The sequence below is a fragment of the Giraffa tippelskirchi genome, chromosome 3 (assembly GCF_054371585.1).
Source record: "Giraffa tippelskirchi isolate mGirTip1 chromosome 3, T2T-mGirTip1v1.2.pri, whole genome shotgun sequence".
Classification (NCBI taxonomy): domain Eukaryota; kingdom Metazoa; phylum Chordata; class Mammalia; order Artiodactyla; family Giraffidae; genus Giraffa; species Giraffa tippelskirchi.
Genome location: NC_137277.1, coordinates 149672662 through 149698882, shown reverse-complemented (window position 1 = coordinate 149698882; position 26221 = coordinate 149672662). Strand labels below are relative to the sequence as shown.

The 26221-nt window shown below is 36.2% G+C and overlaps 1 protein-coding gene and 1 long non-coding RNA gene across 52 annotated transcripts in view; one reads left to right on the top strand and one right to left on the bottom strand.

The window, feature by feature from the left end:
- The window catches only part of LOC145542666 (uncharacterized), a 33504-nt gene extending 17275 nt beyond the window's left edge, over positions 1 to 16229 (top strand). For both annotated transcript variants that reach the window (XR_014080055.1, XR_014080056.1), the window contains 4 exons: positions 4359 to 6867; positions 9512 to 9578; positions 11455 to 11495; positions 15799 to 16229. This is a non-coding gene — a long non-coding RNA (uncharacterized LOC145542666). The remainder of the gene's footprint in view (positions 1 to 4358; positions 6868 to 9511; positions 9579 to 11454; positions 11496 to 15798) is intronic.
- The window catches only part of CARF (calcium responsive transcription factor), a 66612-nt gene that overhangs the window by 634 nt on the left and 39757 nt on the right, over positions 1 to 26221 (bottom strand). For 16 of the 50 annotated variants that reach the window (XM_081581953.1, XM_081581954.1, XM_081581964.1 and 13 more), the window contains 5 exons: positions 24673 to 24835; positions 24215 to 24278; positions 16494 to 16624; positions 15741 to 16107; positions 12286 to 13533 (listed from right to left, as the gene is read on the bottom strand). In XM_081581953.1, coding sequence (XP_081438079.1) covers positions 13415 to 13533; positions 15741 to 16107; positions 16494 to 16624; positions 24215 to 24278; positions 24673 to 24835 — 844 coding nt within the window. In that variant the 3' untranslated portion in view covers positions 12286 to 13414. Of the gene's footprint in view, positions 1 to 217; positions 844 to 10341; positions 11274 to 12285; positions 13534 to 15740; positions 16108 to 16493; positions 16625 to 24214; positions 24279 to 24672; positions 24836 to 26221 lie in introns of those variants that run through there. The other 34 variants (XR_014080019.1, XR_014080034.1, XR_014080035.1 and 31 more) reach the window with 13 other exon arrangements.

Below are 26221 nucleotides of genomic sequence, written 5' to 3'. Positions count from 1 at the left end.
TGGCTGTATATTTCGTATGATGCTGCTTTTTTGCTTCAAAGTGCCTCCCAAAAGGAACAATTTTGTTCATATCAAAAGTTCCCCCAAAGTAACCATTAAAATTCTAAATAATCCTTCTATCATTTAGAAAGTTAAGATTACACATTTTGATTTTAGTACAAATACAGATAAGATGCAGGAGTTCAGCAGAGAGTGAGTGCAGAAGTAGACTAAAGATAAACTGGCAACAGTAAGTCAAATTTTATGTACTTTGTATCTTGGGACCCCTCCTCTACAACAAGAACTAGATTTCCAATGGACAAAATAAAACAATAATAAGTAAAGTTCTGATAAGATTTTCGTAAGTGACCTGAGACAATTTTTCCAAGGGATGCTAGTCTGAAGAGAAACCTGAATATACAAAACTTCTGCTCATCTTCATCCTTATGAATTTCCACTTTTAGATACACAATGAAGAAATGACAAGGACAAACAGTAGTGTTGACAGTAGTAATGCAGATTTCTACCCAAAATAAGACTTTTTCAAGCTGATCAATCAATGGATTTTTAAAGAGTTTCTTATTGTTAGATATTACTCTCAGACTTAACAAACTAAACTTAGCATTTACATTTGTAGTGTTTGATTTAAAAAAAAAAAAAGAAATCAGAGTTCAAACCCAATATGAACTTACCTCACCATTGTCATTGAAAGACCCTGTGCAGGAGGCTCAAAGGGCCTCAGAAAAACACGCTGTTTCCAAATTGGTCAGATTTTGATGGGACCTCCAAAACAGTCAAATATTGGCTCCTTTAAAATACTTCCAAAATTACCTGTTGATAAAGCAAAACTGAGTTTTTTGCTTACTGCAGTAAGGGAGAATACTATTTTGATAGTCTTAGCAGTCTTCACAGGGAAGTCAGAGGTACAATCTTTATGAGCTTTGGGGATCTGGTTTAAGACGAGTTTCAAAACAGGGGATCTGAATGGAAATAGGCAAAATTTTTATTACATAATATTTTTTGATTGGACAAAGGGAGGCAAGAGTTTAGAAGTGAGTCTTTCACAATCTTCTGCATTTTTGGTCTAATGGTCTGCAATTCCCTACACAACCTGAATTGTTCAACAGCCTGGAACTTCTTTGATTTAAAATGGTTCTTCCTTTGTTAGAACTGATAGTACTTATCACGTAATTTTACAATTGGTTGATTAAATGTTTGCTTGCCACTATACTGAATCCCTGTAGGATTAGGATTAGATTTAGTTCATTGTTCCTACCATCAGCAGGTAACACATTGTCTGCTTCTCAATAATACTCAAGTCACTGTTGCCCTTGAGTGGAGAAAAACACAAACACGCTGACTAATATGATTCTCCATTTATGGACATGACCTCAAATGAATCTTTAATCAAGTAGGACTATTAATATTCTTTACTAGTTTACTCTTTTATTAGCTTTTCTCCTCAACTCCCTAACACACGACCCCCCTCCACCCCTGCACCAATCTCCACGCTCAGCTAAGGGTCTTGCTTCTTATTTCACTGAGAAAACTGAAGTAATAACAGAATTCCCACAGATTTTCACTTGTACCCACCCACTAGCATCTTTACGCAAGTAGTCTGTCTGGTCATCATCCATCCATAGATGAGGTACCCGTGCTTCTTCAAGCAGATCAAGCACTTCTCAATCTTGCAGTTCCCTCTTAACTGCATTATTCTTCATACCATCTGCCTGACTAACAATCGTCCTCTTTTTAAAAATTTGCTTACTGAAATTCTCTCCACACTGAACCCTTTCTCTGCTCCATTTTCATTCCATATTATTTATCAACCTAACATAGAAGTACTTTATACACATATATAATACATATAAGTACATATAATAGACATATATTGTTTATTATTTACTGTGTATCACCCTCTACTGGAATATAAACTCCCAAAAGGCAGGCAATCTGTTTTCTTAAGTGAATGAATGTCCATCTTTAAGATTTTAGGATGTTCTTATAGAACATAAGTATAAAAAACACAAGAGTTTCTAAAAGCAATTACAGATATAATAGTCATGGCCAGAAAAATGTTATACAATTTTATTTATATTACAGTACCCAATAAATTAGCCTACCACCTCCATTGGATCACCATATCTATTTTCAAAAATCTGTGATGCTTAGTTTTTCACTCAGATTTTAGGAGAGCATTTTGATTCAACAGGCTATTTTAATAGATTATTTGAATGAGACTTCTAAACATACACTAAGCAAAATGTAAAATCTTAGCCTAGCCCTGTAGAATTGCTATTATTTAACCTGTCTCTTACCTTTCAAACCTTGTATTTCCCCAGCTTCTTAAATTCCCTGAATCCTAAAGTTCTCACCACAATGAACCTACAACCACCCCCCAAATGGGCTATATAATTCCTTCTACTTGCTCCTTGAATTCAATACATCTGCAATTTAATCTCATGTCCATAGCCTGTCATGAAAGATCCAGCCTAAAAATCCTACCCTGAAAAGATCACTTGCTTTTCTGGACTGTGTAGCAAAACTAATGTGGAATGGTATTGGTCAGACTTTGGTACCAATAAGAGCTTTATCACCTAATAGTTATGTAACAACCTCAAGCAAACTACTGAATTCTGAATTTCAGTTCTCCAATTTGTGGGAGACACTATTAGTCGCTTAAATGATACTCAATGAATTCTTTCTCTCTTACAAAACCACAATTTTTCTTGGGGTGGTAACATGCCCTTTAAAAAGAGATGTATTTCCTAGAATCCTTTGTAACAAGGGTAATCATACAATGGTTTTAACCAACAAGTTGAAAGTGGAAGTTGCTTTTCCTTCTGATAATGATCTTTGGCTCATTCACTCAGACCTTCTCCTATTCCATTCTTCCCGTCTTTAGTTCAGTTCAGTCGCTCAGTTGTGTCCAACTCTTTGCGACCCCATGGACTGCAGCACACCAGGCTTCCCTGTCCATCATCAACTCCCGAAGCTTGCTCAACTCATGTCCATCAAGTCGGTGATGCCATCTAACCATTTCATCCTCTGTCATCCCCTTCTCCTCCTGCCTTCAATCTTTCCCAGCTGCTGCTGCTGCTGCTAAGTCGCGTCAGTCATGTCCGACTCTGTGCAACCCCATAGACGGCAGCCCACAAGGCTCCTCCATCCCTGGGATTCTCCAGGCAAGAATACTGGAGTAGATTGCCATTTCCTCCTCCAGTGCATGAAAGTGAAAAGTGAAAGTGAAGTCGCTCAGTCGTGTCCAACTCTTCGCGACCCCATGGGCTGCAGCCTACCAGGCTCCTCCGTCCATGGGGTTTCCCAGGCAAGAGTACTGGAGTGGGGTGCCATTGCCTTCTCCACTTTCCCAGCATCAGGGTCTTTTCCAATGAGTCAGCTCTTCACACTAGGTCTTAAGACAGTTCTTCCTGTCTTAATGTTGATCATTGCTGGAGGTGGAGCAACCACCTCTGGTCAGTCTGGTTAGACTGCCTTTGGACTTGGTTTCATAAGAAAAATAAAACCAAACTCTTTGACTAAGCCACCATAATGATGTCTCTGTTGTGAGTAGCCAAAGGTGCTCCCTAACAGATACACTATCTTGAAAGTAAGGATAATGCTTACATTTCAGCATTTTAAAGCTCATTAATAAAATTAATTATAAAAATTAACATATATTGAGCAGCATGTATCAGATTCTGTTTAAGATCTTAACATGGGTTAACTCACTAAATCCTCATAACAATTCAGTTAGGTAGCTATGACTACTACTCCCTCAGATTAAAAAAATGAAAAACTTAAAGTCTCAGTAATTTGTCCAGCTAGTAAAGAGGAAGTAGGATTCAAATCCTAGCACATGCTATTAACCACAAGTCGAAGCTCTAATAATAAGAAGCCACTTACTTTATCCCAGGCAAAATGCCAAGTGCTTTAACTAAAAAAATACATACATAAATAAATAAAGCATAAGTACATAGCTCAGTTGGTAAAGAATCCCCCTGCAATGTAGGAGACCCCAGTTCGATTCCTGGGTCAGGAATATCCCCTGGAGAAGGGATAGGCTACCCACTCCAGGATCCTTGGGCTTCCCTTGTGGCTCAGCTGGTAAAGAATCTGCCTGCAGTGTGGGAGACCTGGGTTCGATCCCTGGGTTGGGAACATCCCCTGGAGAAGGGAAAGGCTACCCACTCCAGTATTCTGGCCTGGAGAATTCCATGGACGGTATAGTCCATGGGGTCGCAGAGTCGGACACGACTGAGCGACTTTCACTTTCACAATGTGTAGTGCTCATTAAAATGTCAGTTCTGTTCCTTGTAAGTAATGTCTTTTTCCTCTGAATTATTGTATGTAATTTTATCTGTATTCCTATTATCCAGAAAAACATCTACTTCTGCTTCACTGACTACACTAAAGCCTTTGACTATGTGAATCACAATAAACTGTGGAAAATTCTTAAAGAGATGGGAATAAATACCAGACCACCTTACCTGCCTCCTGAGAAACGTATGCAGGTCAAGAAGCAACAGAACTGGACACAGAACAACAGACTGGCTCAAACTTGGGAAAGGAGTACATCAAGGCTGTATTTTGTCACCCTGCTTATTTAACTTGTATTCAGAGTACAACATGCAAAATTACAGGCTAGATGAATCACAAGCTGGAATCAAGACTGCCAGGAGAATGGTCAACAATCTCAGATATGCAGATGATACCACCCTAATGGCTGAAAGCAAAGAGGAACTAAAGAGCCTCTTGATGAAGGTGAAAGAAGAGAATGAGAAATCTAGTTTAAAACTCAACATTCAAAAAACTAAGATCATGGCATTCAGTCCCATCACTTCATGGCAAAGATGGGGAAAAATATGGAAGCAGTGACAAAGATTTTATTTTCTTCACTGCAGATGGTGACTGCAGCCATGAAATTAAAAGTCACTTGCTTCTTGGAAGAAAAGCTATGACAAACCTAGATAGAGTATTAAAAAGCAGAGACATCACTTTGCCAACATGGTCCATATAGTCAAAGCTATGGTTTTTCCAGTAGTCATGTACAGATGTGAGAGTTGGACCACAAAGAAGGCTGAGTGTTGAAGAATTGATGCTTCTGAACTGTGGTGTTGGAGAAGACTCTGGAAAGTCCTTTGGACAGCAAGGAGATCAAATCAGTCAATCCTAAAGGAAATCAACCCTGAAGATTCACTGGAAGGACTGATGCTGAAGCTAAAGCTCCAATACTTTGGCCACCTGATGCAAAGAGCCAACTCACTGGAAAAGACCCTGATGCTGGGAAAGATTGAAGGGAGGAGGAGAAGGGGACGAAGAGGATGAGATGGCTGGATGGCATCACCAAATCAATGGACATGAGTTTCAGCAAGCTCTGGGAGATGGTGGACAGCGAAGCCTGGTGTGCTTCAGTCCATGGGGTTGCAAAGAATTAGACACAACTTAGCTCCTGAACAACAATTCCTACTATCAAATTTACCATTTTCTATATTGTATAAAGTTAAATATCTCATGTAATAGACACTTATTTTCCTTGAGGGAAACTTTTAATCATTCCTTTTGGTATCCTACAGGGCACCTACCTCTGCCAGTGACGGTACACACAAAGTTGAATCATTATGACTGGCACAGTCACACAGTGAGGATTGAAAACCCTACCCTCAAAGGCAGTTGCTATCCAAACGTGCAGTTCTTGGAAATTACTTTAGATCAATCAAAATTATTTTAGATCCACAGCTTCTTCTAAACATATCCCTTGTCATGGCCCTGCCCACCAGAGAGACAAGGCCCAGCTCCACCCATCAGGGGGCAGGGATCAGTACCTCCTACCAGAAAGCCTGCTCAAGTCTCTTGGACCAGCCTCACCCACCAGGGGCAGACATCAGGAACAAGAAAAAGTACAGTCCTGCAGCCTGTGGACCACAAACATAGGAAGTCAGACAAAATGAGGCAGAGGCGGAATATGTTTCAGAAGAAGGAACAATATAAAACACTACAAGAATAACTAAGTGAAGTGGAGATAGAAAATCCACTTGAAAAAGAATTCAGAGTAATGAGAGTAAAGAGATTCAAGATATCAGAAAAAGAATAGAGGCACACCAAGAAGACACAGGAAATATAATACAAGATAAAAGATTTAAAAAAACAAATAAACTGCTGAACAAATACAATAACTGAAATGAAAAGCACACTAGAAGGACTCAGTAGCAGAATAAATGAGACAGAAGGACAGATAAGTGAGCTGGAAGACAGAATGATGGAAATCACTGCCAGAGAACAGAACAAAGAATAAAAAGAAATAAGGACAGTTTAAGAGGCCTCTAGGATAGTGTTGAGCACATCAATATTCACATTATAGAGGTCCGAACAGGAGAAAAGAGAAAGGGCCTGAGAAAATATTTGAAGATATAATAGCTGAAAAGTTCCCTAACATGGGAAAGGAAAGAGTAGCCCAAGTCCAGGAAGCACAGAGATTCCCATATAGGATAAAGCTAAGGAGGAACACATCAAATTAATGAAAATTAAAGACAAAGAGAGAATATTAAAAGCAACAAGGGGAAAGTAACAAATACAATATAAGGGAATTGCTATAAGGTTATCAGCTGATTTTTCAGCAAACACTCTGCTGGCCAGAAAGAAGTGGCACAATATGTTTAAAGTGATGAAACGTTAAAACCCACAATCAAGAATACTCTGCCCAGCATGACTCATTCAGATTTGACAGAAAAATCAAAAGTTTTACAGACAAGCTAAGAGAATTCAGCACCACCAAACCAGCTTTAAAACAAATGCTAAAGAAACTTCTCTAGGTGGAAAAGGCCACAACTAGAAATAAGAAAATTATGAATGAGAAAGCTCTCCAGTAAAAGCAAACATACAACAAAGGTAAGAAAACCAAATAATCATCTCAGTAATTCCAGAAAAAGCACTTGATATAATCAAATATCCATTCTCAATAAAAACTCTCAGGAAGCTCAGAACAGAAAGAATCTCACTCAATTTGATAAAGGACTTATGCAAAAATTATGGTATTAGAGTTAATGGTGAAAGATAAGAAACAAAGTAAGTACAACCACTCCAGTCACTTACAATCACAATTGTACTTCAGGTTCTAGCCAGTGTAATAGTTGAGAAAAAGAAATAAAAGTCATCCAGATTGGAAAGGAAGATATAAAACAACATGATTGTCTATGTAGAAAATCTGACAGATTCTACCAAAAAATTATTAAAACACATGAGTTTAATAAGGTTGCAAGATATATAAAGTCCTTATAAAAAAAATCAACTGTATATCTGCATACTACTGCAAAAATCAGATACCGAAATTAAAAATAAAGTCTTAGTGATAAATCTGACAAAAGATACGTTAAATTTCTACACTGAAAACTCTAATACATTGTGGAGAAAAATTAAGAGTTAATATTAAGATTTCAATTACTCCCAAATTCAGCTGTATATTCTACTTAATTCCAATCAAAATTCTATCAGGTTTTTTGTTTGTTTGCTTGTTTATTAAGAAATTGACAAGGTGACTCTAAAATTCACATGAAAAACCAAACAGCCAAAACAAAATTGAAAAAGAAGAATAAGCCTCAAGGATTTACACTATCTGACTTCCAAGACTTATTATAAAGGTACAGTAATCAAGACAGTGTGGTACTGGGTGTCAAAACAGACCAGAGTTGTTCAGTCTTGGTACTATTCACATTTTAGGCCTGACAATTTTTGTTGTGGAATCTGTCCTATGCACTGTATGAAGCTGAGCAACATCTCTGACTTACTTCTATCTACCAGAAACCAGTGGTATCTCCCTTGTTTTGACAACTAAGTTGTCTCCAAACTTTGCCAAATGTTCCCTAGAGACAAAATTGCCCCAGTTGAGACCACTGAGATAGGAGATAGACAACAGATCAATGGAAGGGAACAGAGAGTCTAGAAACTGACATGTATATATATATATATGTATACATATGTAGAGAGAGAGAAAATGGATTTTTATCAAAGGGATAAATTCTATTCAATGGGGAAAGTATAATTCTTTCAAAAAACTGATGCTGGAACAAATCAATACTCAAATGTTCAAAAGAGTCACTCTATGCCCTGTACTTGTATACAGAAATTAATTGAAAATGAATCACGGATCTAAATTTAAACCCAAAGTTATAAAATTTTCAGAAGAAAACATAGAAGAAAATCTAAACTTGGGTTAGGCAAAGATCTCTTAGATACAACATGAAAATATAATCCTTAAAGAAAAAAAAAGATAAATCAGATATCAAAATTAAGAACTTCTGCCCTTCAAAAGAGTCTGAGAATAAAATCATAAACTATACATCAGGTGAAAATACATATTAAATCATGTTTCTAGTAATGGACTTGTATCTAGGATACACTTTTTAAACCTCTATAAGAAAACAACAATTCAATTTAAAAACAGATGAACGATTCAGACACTGAAAGAAGAAATGCAGATGGCAAATGAAACATGAAAAGATGCTCAACAGTATTAGTCACTAGAGAAATGAAAATTAAAACGATAATGAGCTACTACTACACACCTATTAACAATGCATAAAATGTAAAAGCCTGTCCATACCAAGTGTTGCCTACAATATACAGCACCTGGAACTCTCATACACTGCAAACTGGAATGTAAAATGGTACAATCACTTTGGAAAATCACTTGAGAGTTTCTTAAAGTTAAATTTATACCTACCACATGACCCGGCCATTCCACTCCTATAGATAGTTAACCCAAAGAAATGAAAGCATAAGTCCATACAAAGACTTACACAACATCCATTCAAAGACTTACACAAATGTTCATAGCAGCTTTATTTGTAATAGCCAAGAACTGTAAACAATCTAAATGTCCATCAACAGCTGGATGGATAAACAATTTATGGCATATTTACACAATGGAATACTACTCAGCGTTAAAAAGGAATGAACTATTCATATATCTGTGACACAGATGAACCTTAGAATAACCATTCTGAGTGACAAAAGTCAAGATTTTAAAAAGGCTCATACTATATGATTTCATTTTTATAAACTTGTAGATGTAATAAATTGATCTCTAGTGACAGAAAGCAGTATAGTAATTGTTTGGGGATGGCGTGGGGCAGGTAGGAGTAGAGGCAGGAAGAAGTGGGAATGGATTACCAAGGGGCACTAAAAATCTTTTTGGAGTGATAGATATGTTCCTTATCTTGACTGTGGTGATGGTTTCATAGATGTATATATATACATCAAAACTTACCTAACTGTACACTTTAAATGTGTGCAGTTTATTATATGTCAATTGCCCACTTCAACAGAGATAGTTAAAAAATAAAAACTGTTGGTATCTGACTCCCACTCTGTCCTTTGGTTTTAAAATTCTTTTTTTAATTGAGATATATCTGACATATAGCATTTAAGGAGTATAATGTGTTAATCTGATAATTTATATATTGCAATATGATTACCACTATAGCTTTAGCTAACACTTCTACTATGTCTACTAATTATTATTTCTTTTTTGTAGTGAGAATAATTAAGATCTACTCTGAGCAACTCTGATATACAGTATTGTTGACTATAGTCACCATGCAGTAAGTACATCAGATCTCCAGGACTTATATAACTATTAGTTGCAAGTTTGCACTATTAAGCAACATCTCCCCTGCACTTATACCTATACTGCATTCTCAAACATTTTCCATACTAATCATAGTTTATTTTTCTCAGAAATCAATTTTCCAGTAACAAATGTGATTTTTTTAAAAAATTCTGATTTTATTCCTTAAGTTTTAAAAATTCAGTCAGCAATGAACATTTATAATATACTTATATTACAGAATATAACTAACCTATATGTGGCAAAAGTATACTAGGCTTTGTCATCACCACTAAGTTAACTGAGTAGAATCACAGATATTTAGATAAAAATAGTACATTATTTAAGATGTCTAAAGCCTAATCAGTTGATTGGGAAGAGTCAATGCAGTCCCTCCCTGGAGAGAGTAAGATACTCTATGATCCTGAAAAACAGGCAGAGTGGAATAAAGGGGAAAAAATGAAAGAAAGAAAAAAAGCCAAGAGGGAAAAAAAGTAATGATCCCTCCCTTTTAAATCACATATTCTTATTATTACTCCAAAAATATAAAATTGTACTTGAAGATGTTATAATGCCAAAAATATGGGGGGGGGAACTATTTATACCTTATTACATGCATTGTTTTAAAATGCTGATAGTTGGCTAAGGTGAGAGCACTAAATACATATATATCCCCTAACATAATGATAACAGGAATTACTGGTAGTTATGCTTTAAAATGTTCAGGTTCCAAATTGAACATAAATCTCTAGCCAATATTTTCAGGTATTAATGTGTTTATTTAGCATCTCCAAGATGAACAAAATTACCACTATACCCAGGAAATGTATAAAAAGAAAACTAACAAGTGTAAGAAAAAAATAACACAAGATTTTTTAATGAAAAAAATCACATTATAACAAGGACACTAAACATTAAGTTATTATATACACACACACACACACACATATACACACATTTTAAACTTTTTAAAAAACCTGGTACAAAAATTAAACTGCATCTTTCTCATATTCACATGATTAAGTATGTATTTTGACAGGATATAAAGATGGAACACAAACGGCTAGGCCTCAAGATAAGAAACTCTAATGCAGGACCGTATCATTAAGTCTATTTTCTATTACTTTTGTGACTTTTAGGAAACATTTACCTTGTATAAGACATAAAAGCTTTTTAAGTATGTTAACCACTTACACAGAAAATTGAGGGAAAGACCCACCATGGCTGTGTTTACCTATAATTCACTGTAGTATATATAATGTTGACTCAGAGGCTTGGAACATGATAACCACAATGAAGAAACAAGCTTAGCTGTAACAATGAATTCTGACTGCTTATTTTGAACACCCAACTTTCTACTACAGATATTACACCTTGTAATACATGACACAAAAGAACATATGTCAAACTTTGCTGTAGAGCTGTAAGGAGAATGCCAAATACAGATACTGAAAACTCTATGTGCTGTATTTAATGCCCTGTGCATTAAAAAATTAACTGAATATTGAAAATATGTAAACATACTTTTTAAAAAGCAATGCTAAGCACCATTAAAATACAATACTGATATACTGTAACTGAACATGCACTTAGAGGACAAATGAATCTTTAAAAACTAATTTAGAAAGCATTTTTAAAGAGCTACTCATTAAAATACTTACATGAAAATATTGATAGTTCCAGTTCCTACCTAAAAACCAAAAGAGTATACAATTAGGGATTTAAACCTTCACGCTCTTGTTTTTCTTTCTCTTTTTGTTTGTGGAGAGGATGTACTGCAACTTTCTGTTCTCATGAAAAAAATGTCGGAAGAGACAGTCACATAGAATGAAGTGAGAAATGTTTTTAAACTATGTTTTGTTCTTTTTCAGGTGCCAAAGTCTGGATCCTCTACCATCTCTCATCCTCCTAGGTAACTGACTAGAGTCTGTATCTTAACAAGCATTTCTCCTTAACAACTCAACATCAAAAAGCAAGGAATGTCTCTGAAGGAATATAGCTCAAGAAACTATAATTATCTATTGTCATCAATGAGAAGTAAAGATCTATTATTTGAAATACTGAAAAAAGTTTCCATAATAACTAGAAATAAAAAATGAAAACAATATTACCCACAATGCAATATTAAACTATAAATTAATTTGGACTTATACCTGTTAAGCACACACAAACTAAGAAAAATCTGGGTTTGAGGTAACTAAGAGTTGTGTTCAGCTTAGCATTGACTTCACACACATGCACACACAACATAGATTTGGCAGCCTGCCTCTATAAATGCTGACATCAAGTATTTTCGATTCTTAGGAAAAAGAAAAGCAATTCTTATTTTAAAAAATCATGAAAAAAACTCATGTATGTAACTGAATATTAACTTTGCATTAAATAGAGGTATAAATAATAAATTTTATGTTAAATAGGGTTTAAATATAAAGAGCAAGGAATTTTAGAATTCTATCTACTTCTGATGTTCAGTGCTTTATATTTAGATACATGTTGTGTACCTGAAACAACTAAAGTGAATTAAGAATGTGAGACTGGGCTTAGAAAAGCCAAAAAGACTCATATTCATATAAAGTACTAAAGTTAAATTTCATATGCTGCATGCTTTGAATATTAAACACTAATATCCCTTGGAAATCATTATTATTTTTTAAATGAAAATTTACATATACCCACAAAAGGTCTCTGGGGGGGGGGAAGGCTTTTAGGTTGATTTCTTGATAGCTGTAATTGACATTTCTAAGTTACCAACCTTCCAGAAAAGAGAAGCTTATAATGAATATACTGATTAGTACTTATTCAGTATTTGAAGTAAATATGCTTATTCAACAAGCAAATATAACACACTAGTTGTCTTAAAGTTTTAAATAGGAACTAAATTTTAAACTATAAATCTTTACCTTGAAAGATTACCATCTTTCAAATACCATCAATTTATTAAGAACTCTGGCACAGAAAAATAAGTACTACTCAAATTCTTTTCTAACCAGAGCTGATTCTTTAATACAAAATAGGAAAAAAACATCTTCTGCTGATATCAAAAAGTTCCCCTGATTATCTATAAACACCAGGGAATTCTATTACTCTTTCTGAATTCTCTCCATTTCTACATTTTTCAACCCATAAGTAGTATTTTTAACTACACTGTATAAATCCATGCAAAAGGCATTTATTTCTCTTGCTTATTTGACTCAAGTTAAAATTCTCAGTACTTAATCATGACACAGTAAATTTCTACTAGATGACCACTGGCATACTACTTGTTTCTAGTTATGGAAGAAGTTAAAATGCAACTACATAGTTTTCACAGATGTGAATGTTGAGCTTAATATTATGATGCAAAATCTGTTGTTTTTCTTTCCAAATGAGACAGACTTCAGATATTCTCTTGTCTGTTAATTTAAAATTTTTCTTCATAACTTTAAAGAGGGAGTAAGTTCTTTTAAAACTTAAAAAAATCATCACACACACACATATATACTCACATACTGTTTTTGATGTTCTTTTTTAAGAACCAAAATTAGGTATTTTCAAAGGCTGAATTAGATAACTATTTGTGTTCAGAGTATATCACTGTGGATAAGTTCAGATGATCTTCTGAAATACTGGCCTTATCAGATAATCAAAAAGTGTAAGAATTATATAAAATAAGAGTAAAATATCTCTTAAGGTAAAAATAGGGAGTTAGCAACAAATGTCAGTTTTGAATTAAAGCTGCTCATTGACCCAGTCTTCAGTCCACTTATCACGTTGTGCTTTGATAACATTCACCTTCTTTTTCTATGACATCAGAAGTCACCAGAGTTGTAAATTCTGAAAAGCTTCAATAATTTATGTAGCAGATAATTTCTTACAGTCCAAATTTGGTTTTGCTTCCACAGACAATGCTGGTTCTTTGGGTTCTTGCTTAACTTGGTTCACAGAAATGGTACCTTCTGAATTTTCTTCAACTTTAAAACCAAACATAAAAGAAAAACCCTAATGGTTAATATAATTTATAATACTGGAATCTTAAGAATTATATGAATTTAGAAGCAAAGCACAAAAACAGTATTTTGCTAAAAGAATCAAGTAATTTAGAAAATCAATTGGTGTATTTGAGAACTCAGTGCTTCTGACATCTTAATGGTCATTCCCACTAAATTCCTTCAGGATGAAAAAAAAGAAACCAAGAAAACTGCAAAGCTATTCTCTTCGAAAGATACTCTGACCAAAAAGCAGTCCATAATTTGACAAAATTATGAGGAATATCTCATAGTTAAATTTAACTGTCGTTAAATACTTGTGTGCCCAAAAGTCAGGAAGCCTCTCATTATTTGAAAATGTTTGTTTTTTTCTTTTTTACAAACATAAATCACTGATGTGTTACCATTCATATGGTTTTATACATGTTCATATATTTTAAAAAAATGTTCTCTCCATAAAGAAACTGTACTATATAAGCACTTCATAAAAAAATATGCCACATCTTAAATGATACCTCTGACTTAGCTGCACAGCTATGTGTTGCTTATCTGAAATATTTCAGAATATACAACCATTCTGATTTCAAAGTACTTATGAGCAAATTAATGTAAATGCAGCAAACCAGCAACACTACTGACATCTGGCACCTAGGATACCTACGATAAAATCTTTCTCTTTCTCAGAAATCTATCAGTTTTTTTTTTTCTCTATCAATTCTCAGGAAAATATCAGTTTTTCAGTTGCTACAGGGAACCAAAGTTAAGGGGATTCTACTTGGTCAGAAGTGCACTGAACACACCTAATGATTGTCACATATGGGTTAGAGTTTAGCTTATGCCATATCAAGAAAACCAATATAGGATAGATTTGAGTAATCCTGAGAATTCATATTTAGGTGACACAGTCTCTCAGATCATGATCTAACTCGATACATCATGCAAGTTCAGATCCAAAGAGGGTCTCTTTTAAGGCAATTTAAATTAGAGCTCCCAGAAATACCCTGGCACAACAGAGGGAGGAAGCATCTTGGAATGGGAGGATGCTTTGGAGGCAGACAGATCTGGCTTCAAATGTCCTGTCACTTCCTTCATGTGATTTTAAGGCAATTATGTAAACCCCCAGAGCTTGGCCTCCCCATCTGCAGAATGGGAACATTGCTGGCTATTTCATGGAGCAGTTGTGAAGATCACTTCATGTATATTCCTTGTCCCTCTCTTCCACTAAATTTCCTAGAGACAACTATACTTCCCTGGTGGCTCAGACAGTAAAGCGTCTGCCTACAATGCAGGAGACCTGGGTTCGATCCCTGGGTAGGGAAGATCCTCTGGAGAAGGCAATGGTAACCCACTCCAGTTCTCTTGCCTGGAAAATCCCATGGACGGAGGAGCCTGTTGGGCTACAGTCCATGGGGTCGCAAAAAGTCAGACACGACTGAGCGACTTCACTTCACTTTAGAGACAACTGCCACAGCCCTCTGGATAAATTTTCTTAAAAGTAATAAATTTAAAAGACAATGATTCTTTTCTGGAAGGAACTATCTCATACATGGAGGGAAAATATATGTTCTAAGGATAATTTCTAAGAAGACATTTTGTTCTTCAAAGCAAACTGCAAATCTCTTTGCACAAAAATGCCCAATCCAGAACAATTTGTGGCATACATCAGGTAGGAATTCACAGTTTATTACTATGTTGACTGGGTTCAACCCAAAGTGAAGGTAACAAAGTCTTGATTAAACCTAAGTCCTCAAGTCTTCCTAATTCCCTTTCAATTTCCATAAAACTCAACATGTAAGTTTACAACTCAACATCCTTTTAACCTTTACATCTGCAAACTTTACCACATTTTTGTGTATTGCAATTTTTCTATGATAACCTTTACACTGAATAGTTTTTAGTTTTTCTAATTTTTGATCATGTATACAAAAATGACCTTACTGATTTCACATCACCACAGATTTTCCATGTAAAACTAGGTAGTTAGGGAATGAATAATTTTGATAAAGAAAAAAAACTTAAGTTTACAAGTTATTAAACTCGTGCTCACAAAATTTCTTTCCTTCTTCTTCTGGTTGTACTTTTTTATATATTATATACCCACTGAGTAAAAAACAATAGTTTTTTTTCTGTAGTGTAATACTGATGATAGTCCATAAAGGTTAAAAAAAAATCATAAGATGATTTTAACTTACTAAGAACTGGCGGGCTGTCTATAATCTGTATTGGTATGGTCTGCACATTTCCCAACAGAATCCGATGAACATTTCCTTCGAGAGTCTCTGTATCTTCAACATCTTCAACTTCTACCAGCTGATCCACTGCAACCAGATTTTGATCTGGTCCAGGAAGGTTACTCATGGTAGAAGAAATACTACTGTTTGGGGTTAGAGGTGTATCTGATTGAAGGCAATGAGTCTGACCAAGCAGTAGAGAATTATTATTCATTACAGCACTTCCTACTGAATCCAGAAGTCTTGAAGGACTGGAGGAGGGGTGGTTATTTACTGATATTAGAGCTGGTGATCCATCAGAAGTGAATCTTGGTTGTAACTGCAAACCCTTTTGAACCAAAAAAGAGTTATATCAAATGTTTGAATTTACTGTGTATGTTTTTTGCTTTGAATGTATTATTCTTTTGACCCAAACTTAGAATAAAAGCTAAGAGTATACTTACTAACAAATATTAAGTGAGGACAGAAACAAGAACCAAAGGAAAACAGCACTACTCAATTTTCTTGTGTGCACAGTCAATTCAAACTTTTCCAAAACATATTGTTTAAATTATCATCTTAAATCAAGACACAAAAAAGTCAGAAACTTAATGATGAAAACATCATTGATCATGTTCATAATTCCATAACAATTCTGGAAAATCCCAAAGAAAAGAAGGGAGATTGAGGAAGAAAGATAAGGGCCTCAAATTTGGTATTACATTGGATACTTACCTGCAGGTGTGTGAATATTTTTGGCTGAAATGAAGAAAGTGAGGAAAGCAAGTGGGCTGGTTCTGGAGACAAAGAATTCCTTGTCTGATTTGTTTCCACTTTGCTGGAAACTGATTCTCCTTGTGAATTACCTAAATTATATAAAAAATAAATTATTAAAATAATTTTTATGGCTACATTTTATTACAATCTTAACTATCAGAAATGGAATAAGAAATAAGGTCAAAGGACTTTAAGAAGTTATCTAGTTATCTAGTCTACTATTTCTAAAACCAGGTAGTTCATCAGAATCACTAAGAAAACTTTAAAATAATATAAATTCCTAGATTCAACCTCCAGTAATTTTAATTCAGCATAGCTAGGATGGATTGTAAGAAACTATTTTTTTTTCCTTGAAAGATTCTATACCTGTAGTTCTAACCTAGTCCATTTTCCATGCTGTAATACTGGGCTTACACTTCTCCAGATATGGAGCACCTACTGAGTTTCTCAGTTACACAGACGAAACAAAATTCATCTTTGGTAGCCCTAGTGCCTAGGACAATGCCTAGCATAAAGCAGGTCTTCAATAATAATAGTATTAAATTTCTTTCAATAACTCATTTTGGAATAAATGAATAGGAGTAAAAATTTCTTTCTTTTCTAAATATCTCAATTTTTAAGGTAATTGTCCTTATGGAATTTGAGTCCTCCTCATGTAATTCTCATGTGTTAACCTAAATATATTCATCTCTTTAAGTCAATCAAAAACAAATTATCAATAACTATTTAATGGGACTTCCCTGGTGGTCCAGTGGTTAAGGCTCTCTGCTTCCAATGCAGGGGGCATGGGTTTGATCCCTAGCCAGGGAACTAAGATCCCACATGCTGCATGGTGCAGCCAAAAAAACCTACCAAACAAAAAACAACAGTTTATTGTTTCTACACTGCATATTGCACCCAGGTAATTGAGTAATTTTAAAAAATGGCCCACTGTCAGACAAAGATGGATTTAAGTACTGGTTTTTCTCTGGCAACATGTTAAATGGCAACATGCCATTTAACACAGTTTCTAAACTTCAGTTCCCTCATCTGTAAATTCAGGATAAGAGAATTTTTCTTAAAGGACTACTGAGAGAATTAACAGTACTCTCACATTTCTAGGCTTCTTCATTTTTAACTGTCTCACCTCAATTGGCTGCAGTCTCCCAGTACTATGAGCATGCCCTAGATTATTCCACATATAAAGTCTCTAATTCAAACATCCCATTCTCTGAACACAACATCTATTCTTCTACGGATTTTTCTCAGGTGAAGTGAAAGATGCTCAGTCGTGTCCGACTCTTTGCGACCCCATGGACTATACAATCCATGGAATTCTCCAAGCCAGAATACTGGAGTGGGTAGCCATTCCCTTCTCCAGGGGATCTTCCCAACCCAGGGATCCAACCCAGGTCTCCCACATTGTAGGTGGATTCTTTGCCAGCTGAGCCACAAGGGAAGCCACAGGCTGTGGCTTTTCTCAGGTACTCCACTACAATTGTGCTTCAACTTCATGTGAACCTTCAGTTAATTGGTTCCTCAGTTTTCTTCAGACCCATCAATGTCTTCCTTAATAAAATTGTCTCCCATCCAGCTTAGAGGACTGGATATATAATTTTAGTTACTCTCTTGAAAATACCTTAAACTCCCTTTCCTCTCTGTCCTTTGGTCGTCACGCTCGATAAAATCCTAATTCTGGATGAAAACTGCTTCCAGGGCCTATACATGTAAAGCTGACTGCCACTGAAGAAGAAACTCTCTGCCACTACCAATTCACAACCATCAACCACAGAAGGACCTTCATATATAGGACAATCTTACAATGTTTCTCTCATTCTGTATTAGGGATAATATTTAATATCCATTTTCCTCAAGTCTTGGCCACTTTCTGAGATCCTTTCTCCTTCTTTTTAGTGTTCATCTGCTCAGTCATGTCCCACTCTTTGCAACCCCATGGACTGCAGCATGCCAGGCTTCCCTGTCCATCACCAACTTACGGAGTTTACCTAAACTCATGTACACTGAGTTGGTGATGCCATCCAATCATCTCATCCTCTGTCGTCCCCTTCTCCTCCTGCCATCAATCTTTCCCAGCATCAGGGTCTTCTCTAATGAGTCAGCTCTTCACATTAGATAGCCAAACTATTGGAGCTTCAGCTTCAGCATCAGTCCTTCCAATGAATATTCAGTACTGATTTCCTTTAGGATTGATTTGATCTCCTTGCTGTCCAAGGGACTCTCAAGAGTCTTCTCCAACTTTTTTGAACCACAGTTCAAACGCATCAATTCTTCGGTGCTTAGCCTTCTTTATGGTCAAACTCACATCTGTACATGACTACTGGAAAACCACAGCTTTGACTATATGGACCTTTGTTGGCAAAGTAAAGTCTCTGCTTTTTAATACACCTCCCAGGTTTCTCATAGCTTTTCTTCCAAGGAGCAAGTGTCTGTTAATTTCATGGCTTCAGTCACCATCTGCAGTGATTTTGGAGCCCCCCCAAAAAAAGTCTCTCACTGTTTCCCCATCTATATGCCATGAAGTGATGGGACTGTATGCACTCTCACTTGAAGAGAAAAGAGAAGCTATGAACTTTCCATCATCAAAGCTAGCAAGTACCTTCCTCTTTACCTACCTCTTCAGGTCTCTCCTTTCCTAACATACTTCCCTTCAACTCCGTACCACAGCAAACTTTTTGAAAAAGTGGTCCACACTATCTACACTTCTTCAATCATTTCCCATTCACTCTTAAGTCATTCCAATATGGCTTCCTCCCAGTCCACCTCAATGAAATGACTTTAGTACTCATGCTTCTGCAAACTTGATCTCAGGATCTTCTTCTCTCCTATGCTACCAATACTCTACTCTTATGCCAGTGTTGCTAAGCTTGGTAAATGCCACTATCAATCAGCTAATTCATGGAAGAAACTCAAGAGTCATCCCAGATCATTCCCACTCCTTTATCTCTCACACCTACTCAATCAATAACCAGTTTCTAAGATAACTCTGGTGATGTCCATGTGTAGAGTCTTCTCTTGTGTTGTTGGAAGAGGGTGTTTGCTATGATCAGTACATTCCCTGGCAAAACTCTGTTAGCCTTTGCACTGCTTCATTCTGTACTCCAAGGTCAAATTTGCCTGTTACTCCAGGTATTTCTTGACTTCCTACTTTTGCATTCCAGTCCCCTATAAAGAAAAGGACATCATTTTTGGGTATTAGTTCTAGAAGGTCTTGTAGGTCTTCATAGAACCGTTCAACTTCAGCTTCTTCTGTATTATTGGTCAGGGCACAGAACTGGATTACTGTGATATTGAATAGGTTGCTTTGGAAACGAACAGAGATCATTCTGTTGTTTTTTGAGATTGCATCCAAGTACTGCATTTCGGACTATTTTGTTGACTATGATGGCTACTCCATTTCTTCTAAGGGATTCTTGCACACAGTAGTAGATATAATGGTCATCTGAGTTAAATTCACCTATTCCAGTCCAGTTTAGTTTGCTGATTCGTAAAATGCCCATGTTCACTCTTGCCATCTCCTGTTTGACCACTCCTAATTTGCCTTGATTCATGGACCTAACATTCCAGGTTCCTATGCAATACTATTCTTTATAGCATCAGACTTTACTTCCATCACCAATCACATCCACAAATGGGTGTTGTTTTTGCTTTGGCTCTGTCTCTTCTCTTTCTGGAGTCATTTCTCCACTCTTATCCAGTAGCATACTGGGCACCTACTGACCTGGGGAGTTCATCTTTCAGTGTCCTAACTTTTTGCCTTTTCATTCTGTTCATGGGGTTCTCAAGGCAAGAATAATAAAGTGGTTAGCCATTCCCTTCTCCAGTGGACCACGTTTTGTCAGAACTCTCCACCATGACCTGAATGGTCTTGGGTGGCCATACACGGCATGGCTCATAGTTTCATTGAGTTAGATAAGGCTGTGGTCCATGTGATCAGATTGGTTAGTTTTCTGTGATTGTGGTTTTCAGTCTGTCTGCCCTCTGATGGAGAAGGATAAGAGGTTTATGGAAGCCTCCTGACTGGAGAGACAGACTGAGGAGGAAACTGGGTCTTGTTCTGATATGCGGGACCATGCTCAGTAAATCTTTAATACACTTTTCTGTTGAAGGGCGGGGCTGTGTTCCCTCCTTGTTATTTGACCTGAGGCCAAACTATGGTAAAGGTAATGAAGATAATGGCAACCTCCTCCACTCAGTGCCCCAAAGATGGAGAAGCTCTATAGAGTAGGCAAAAATAAGACCGGGAGCTGAATGTGGCTCAGATCATGAACTCCTTATTGCCAAATTCAGACTTAAATTGAAGAAAGTAGGGAAAACCACTAGACCATTCAGGTATGACTTAAATCAAATCCCTTAAGATTATACAGTGAACGTGACAAATAGATTCCAAGGATTAGATCTGATAGACAGAGTCCATGAAGAAATATGGACAGAGGTTCATGACATTGTACAGGAGGCAGTGATCAAGACCATCCCCAGGAAAAAGAAATGCAAAAAAGGTGAAATGGTTGTCTGACGAGGACTTACAAATTGCTGAGAAAAGAAGAGATGCGAAAGGCAAAGGAGAAAAAGAAAGATATACCCATTTGAATGTAGAGTTCCACAGAATAGCAAGGAGAGATAAGAAAGTCTTTCTCAGTGATCAATGCAAAGAAATAGAGTAAACAATAGAATGGGAAAGACTAGAGATCTCTTCAAGAAGACTAGAGATACCAAGGGAACTTTTCATGCAAAGATGGGCACAATAAAGGACAGAAATGGCATGGACCTAACAGAAGCAGAAGATATCAAGAAGAGGTGGCAAGAATACACAGAAGAACTATACAAAAAAGATCTCCACAACCCAGATAATCACGATGGTGTGATCACTCACCTAGAGCCAGACATCCTGGTATGTGAAGTCAAGTGAGCCTTAGGAAGCATTACAAGGAACAAAGCTAGTGGAGGTGATGGAATTTCAGTTGAGCTATTTCAAATCCTAAAAGATGATGCTGTGAAAATGCTGCACTCAACATGCCAGCAAATTTGGAAAACTTAGCAGGACTGGAAAAGGTCAGTTTTCATTCCAATCCCAAAGAAAGGCAATGCCAAAGAATGGTCAAACTACCACACAGTTGCACTCATCTTACACGCTAACAAAGTAATACTCAAAATTCTCCAAGCCAGGCTTTAACAGTACATGAACCGTGAACTTCCAGATGTTCAAGCTGGATTTAGAAAAGGCAGAGGAACCAGAGATCCAATTGCCAACATCCGTTGGATCATCGAAATAGCAAGAGAGTAAAAAAAAATCTACTTCTGCTTTATTGACTATGCCAAAGCCTTTGACTGTGCGGATCACAGCAAACTGTGGAAAATTCTTCAAGAGATGGCAATACCAGACCACCTGACCTGCCTCCTGAGAAACCTGTATGCAGGTCAAGAAGAAACAGTTAGAACTGGACATGGAACAACAGACTGGTTCCAAATCGGAAAAGGAGTATGTCAAGGGTGTATATTGTCACCCTGCTTATTTAACTTACATGCAGAGTACTTCATGAGAAATGCTGGACTGGATAAAGCACAAGCTGGAATCAAGACTGCCGGGAGAAATATCAATAACCTCAGATATGCAGATGACACATCTGATGCAAAGAGCTGACTCATTTGAAAAGACCCTGATGCTGGGAAAGACTGAAGGTGGGAGGAGAAGGGGACGACAGAGGATGAGATGGTTGGACGGAATCACCAACTCAATGGACATGAGTTTGAGTAAACTCTGGGAGTGGTGATGGAAAGGGAGACCTGGCATGCTGCAGTCCATGGGGGTTGCAAAGAGTCAGAAAAGACTGAGTGACTGAAGTGAACTGAAGATAACACTAATTCTTGTACGAATGTCACCAACTGCAAACAACACCACTATCACCTTTCATTTGGATAGGTGAAAGGGCCTCCTAAACCTATTATGCTTATTCAGTTTTATCTCCAACCACTGTCTCTACTTAAGACCACTTAAGCATTAAGTTCCTTGGACACAGCGTCCTCTTTCTTGCTTAGCCTTTGAACGTGCTATTCCTTTGATTAGTAAATTCCTATTCATTCTTCAGTTCTCAGTTTAAAAGTCACTTTCTCTATTACTATATATAAAATGGATAACTAATCATAACCTACTGTATAGCATAGGGAACTTTACTCAGTGCTCTGTGGTGACCTAAATGGGAAGGAAATCCAAAAAACAGAGGATATGTGTATACATACAGTTGATTCACTTGCTGTACAGCAGAAACTAACAGCCATTTTAAAGCAACTGTACTCCAATTTAAAAAAATAAAAATAAAAGTCACTTTCTCAAATGTCCCTTCCCTACTCTCTGGACTAAGTACATATCTCTATCACTGTTCCCACACAGTTTGGCACAATTCTATCATGGCAATACTGTCAACTCTCTCTCATAGTAACACTATTACTATTCATTATAGTAATAATTAGAATATACTGTAGTCTTTTTCTCTTCCTAAAATTTAAATTCAGTGAAGCAAGAAACTTACTTTTCTATGCTCAGCATTTATCACACTGAATTAAATATACACAGAACAAATGAATAATTCTAAAGAATTTGCAAGCTATTCTATAAGCAAAGTAACTCTTACAGGTCAATAGCCAAAGAATAAAAAAAATTGTATTCTACATATTATTAATTTATTTATTTAGGTGTTAACCTTTTAGAAGCCACTATGCTAAGAACTAGGTATATTAATTTGAATAAAATATGATTCTCAGCTCCTCCTCACTAGGGGGGATGCCAACACCCTTTCTTTCTGGGTTTATTATCACTGCCTTGCCCCTCTATCTTAACTAAACTAACCGTTTCTCTGTGTACTGTCCCAGTTTTTGTGCTATGTCTCTGGTAATAAACTTTGTACCAGCATTTACAAAAAAATATATAATTCCCAAATCATAATGAAAGATATATATCCATAAACAAAAAATAGCATGTTAAATTCAGAGGTAAATTTAAAAAAGTAACTATCCAAATTTACATAGGCAGATGAAGTTAAAAAAGCACCTAAAGCCAAAGAAACTGCAATCTGAGTGGTGAGAGGAGTTTGCCACGCAGAAGAGGAGAAAAGACATTTCTCGAAGAAAGAACAAAAGGACTGAAATAAGCCTGAAATATTGAGAGAACACAGGAGTAAGAAACATACGAGAAAAAGCAAATCATACAAAACGGACTATAGTTTCCTGATCAAGGTGTCTTAGTTATTACTACTGATATTAGCATAGCTTTAAAGTAAACTGCTAATAATAAAACAGTCAGATACGACTGAGCGACTTCACTTTCACTTTTCACTTTCATGCATTGGAGAAGGAAATGGCAACCCACTCCAGTGTTCTTGCCTGGAGAATCCCAAGGACGGGGGAGCCTGGTGGGCTGCCATCTATGGGGTCACACAGAGTCGGACACGACTGAAGCGACTTAGCAGCTAATAATCATTAGTCTCAAAATTTCAATCATAAAGAATAAAATCTGATATATACATAGGAAATGAAATATTTTTGAAAAATCCTAACATAGTTGCTCTTGCCTCTTTGGGCCATGGTTTCCTTATCCATAAATTAGATGAGATAATATCTTAAATATCTTCCAGTTTTAACACTGCTTGATTTTATGTCTTGAAATTGAATTATTCAAAATAACCTACCTTCTGCAAGCGTAACTGTCACAGTCTCTCTGAGAATATTGCCACTATCTGTAGTCCATTGAAGCTGAAATGGGAACACTTACTTCGTTAAAAAGAATAAAGCATTTATCTCTAAAACTATTTTAAAATAGCAATGCAACTGTCATATCTTACCCAATCACACCATAAATGTGCTTTATACTATAATTACTTTCTTCATTTGTTCACATTCTCAAAGCATAAGTGCACTTAACTACTCAAATGAATTATCTTCCCAAGTTGAGATAGCAAGAATTTGACAAAGACTACTGGTACTCAAATCTGTTTTAGTTTCTGAATTTTGGATAGTGAATAACCAAGTGTTTTGGATAGAAAGGAAGAGTAGTTCAAGCTTAAAAAAATCTCAAACTATTCAGTTACTGAATCTAGAGAGTAAAAAACTGTTGTAATAAAACAAGAAATTACAGTTGTAATCATACCGTTGCTGGAATAATCTCTGAGTTATATATATTATCTCCATTTCTCAAAGATTTCTGTACCTCATGGATGTGATTTCTTATATCATTTACAGTTGGAAAAAAGGATAAATTATGTCTTTCAGGTACTTCATCAGGTTTGAAGAGTTCCCTTTCCACAAATTTTCTGTGGAAATATAAAATAGAATAAAAACATAAGCAATCTAGCAACCTAATAATTTAGTTCAAGTGAGAAAGGTTCTCTTTTAGCATAAAATTCTGTAAAGTATGATTCACAGCTTTATAAGTAATTTATATTTTTCTACCTTTTTCCCACACGTTAAATCATAGAATTCATCCAGATTAAAAGAAAGGTAATATTTTCACTGGTTAAACACTTGTATATCTTAGAATGAGCTTTGATATTTTTATGAATTTAATGAAATCACTATTTTCAGTTCAAACATAGTATGTTTTTGAATGTCTTACTCTGTCAGTCACTGTACTGAACACTTTACATCTAGTATCTCCTTTAACCCATCCTATAATCTTGTGAGGTAAGGATAATCAACATTCTGACTTTACAGAAGCGGCTACAGAAATCAAGTAGTTTGCCCAAAGTCATACACCAGGCTAGTAACTAAGACAGACTGGGCCTATACCGAAGTTACACATATAAACAAAATATTTCATTGCTTTCAAAAGTCTTCAGATAATATATGAAATATGATCTGCTCCAATTTTACAAGTAGACCAAAGATAAGACAGAAATAAACGGCAACGTTGTCACAAGATTGTATAAAAAGTAAATATATAAAAAGAAATGATAAAATTCAATATACACATGCTTTGTGCATTATATTCAGTAGGCCATACTGCAGAGCTGTATCACACCTTTGTTCTTCAAATTTAGGTTTAGTAAAATAGTGGATGGCTTACCAAACTTTAGCTCTGTTCTAACAATGCCCCTGTGTAAATAAACATAAAATGTCTAAGAAATCTGTTAAATAGAAGTCATGTATTAATTAAGAAATAATCCTGGGAAATACTCATTCTGCTGTTCAGATCCGACTATACAATAACCAACAGGAATAAGGTCAGTTAAGAAGCAGAAATCATGGTGAAGAGAAAGGTTGTACACCAAGACTTTACTTCTAGCTACATCTCATTAACCATTCCAAGTCTCCATTTCCTCATCTGAAGAATGAGGATAAATACATTAAATTTATCAACTCATAGGAATAAATGAGATTGTGCCTATGAAGTACTTAGCATAATATTTGGCACGCACATAGTAAGTGCCTCATATTTATAATAATTATTATTATTATATCCTGAGAACCAATAAAATTATACCAGAGAACTGCATAGGGCCTCCCCAGTGGCTAAGCAGGAAAGAATTCACCTGTAATCCAGGAGCCACAGTGCCAGGAGCCAGCCCACAAGATCCCACCCATGACAGTGTCATGAGGAGAAGGACTGATCGATCACGGCTACTCAGGCCTCAGGGATTCTCGGAAGGCTGCCTCAGCGCTCACCTCAAAGATGACATCTGTCTTTCTGATGTTTGCTA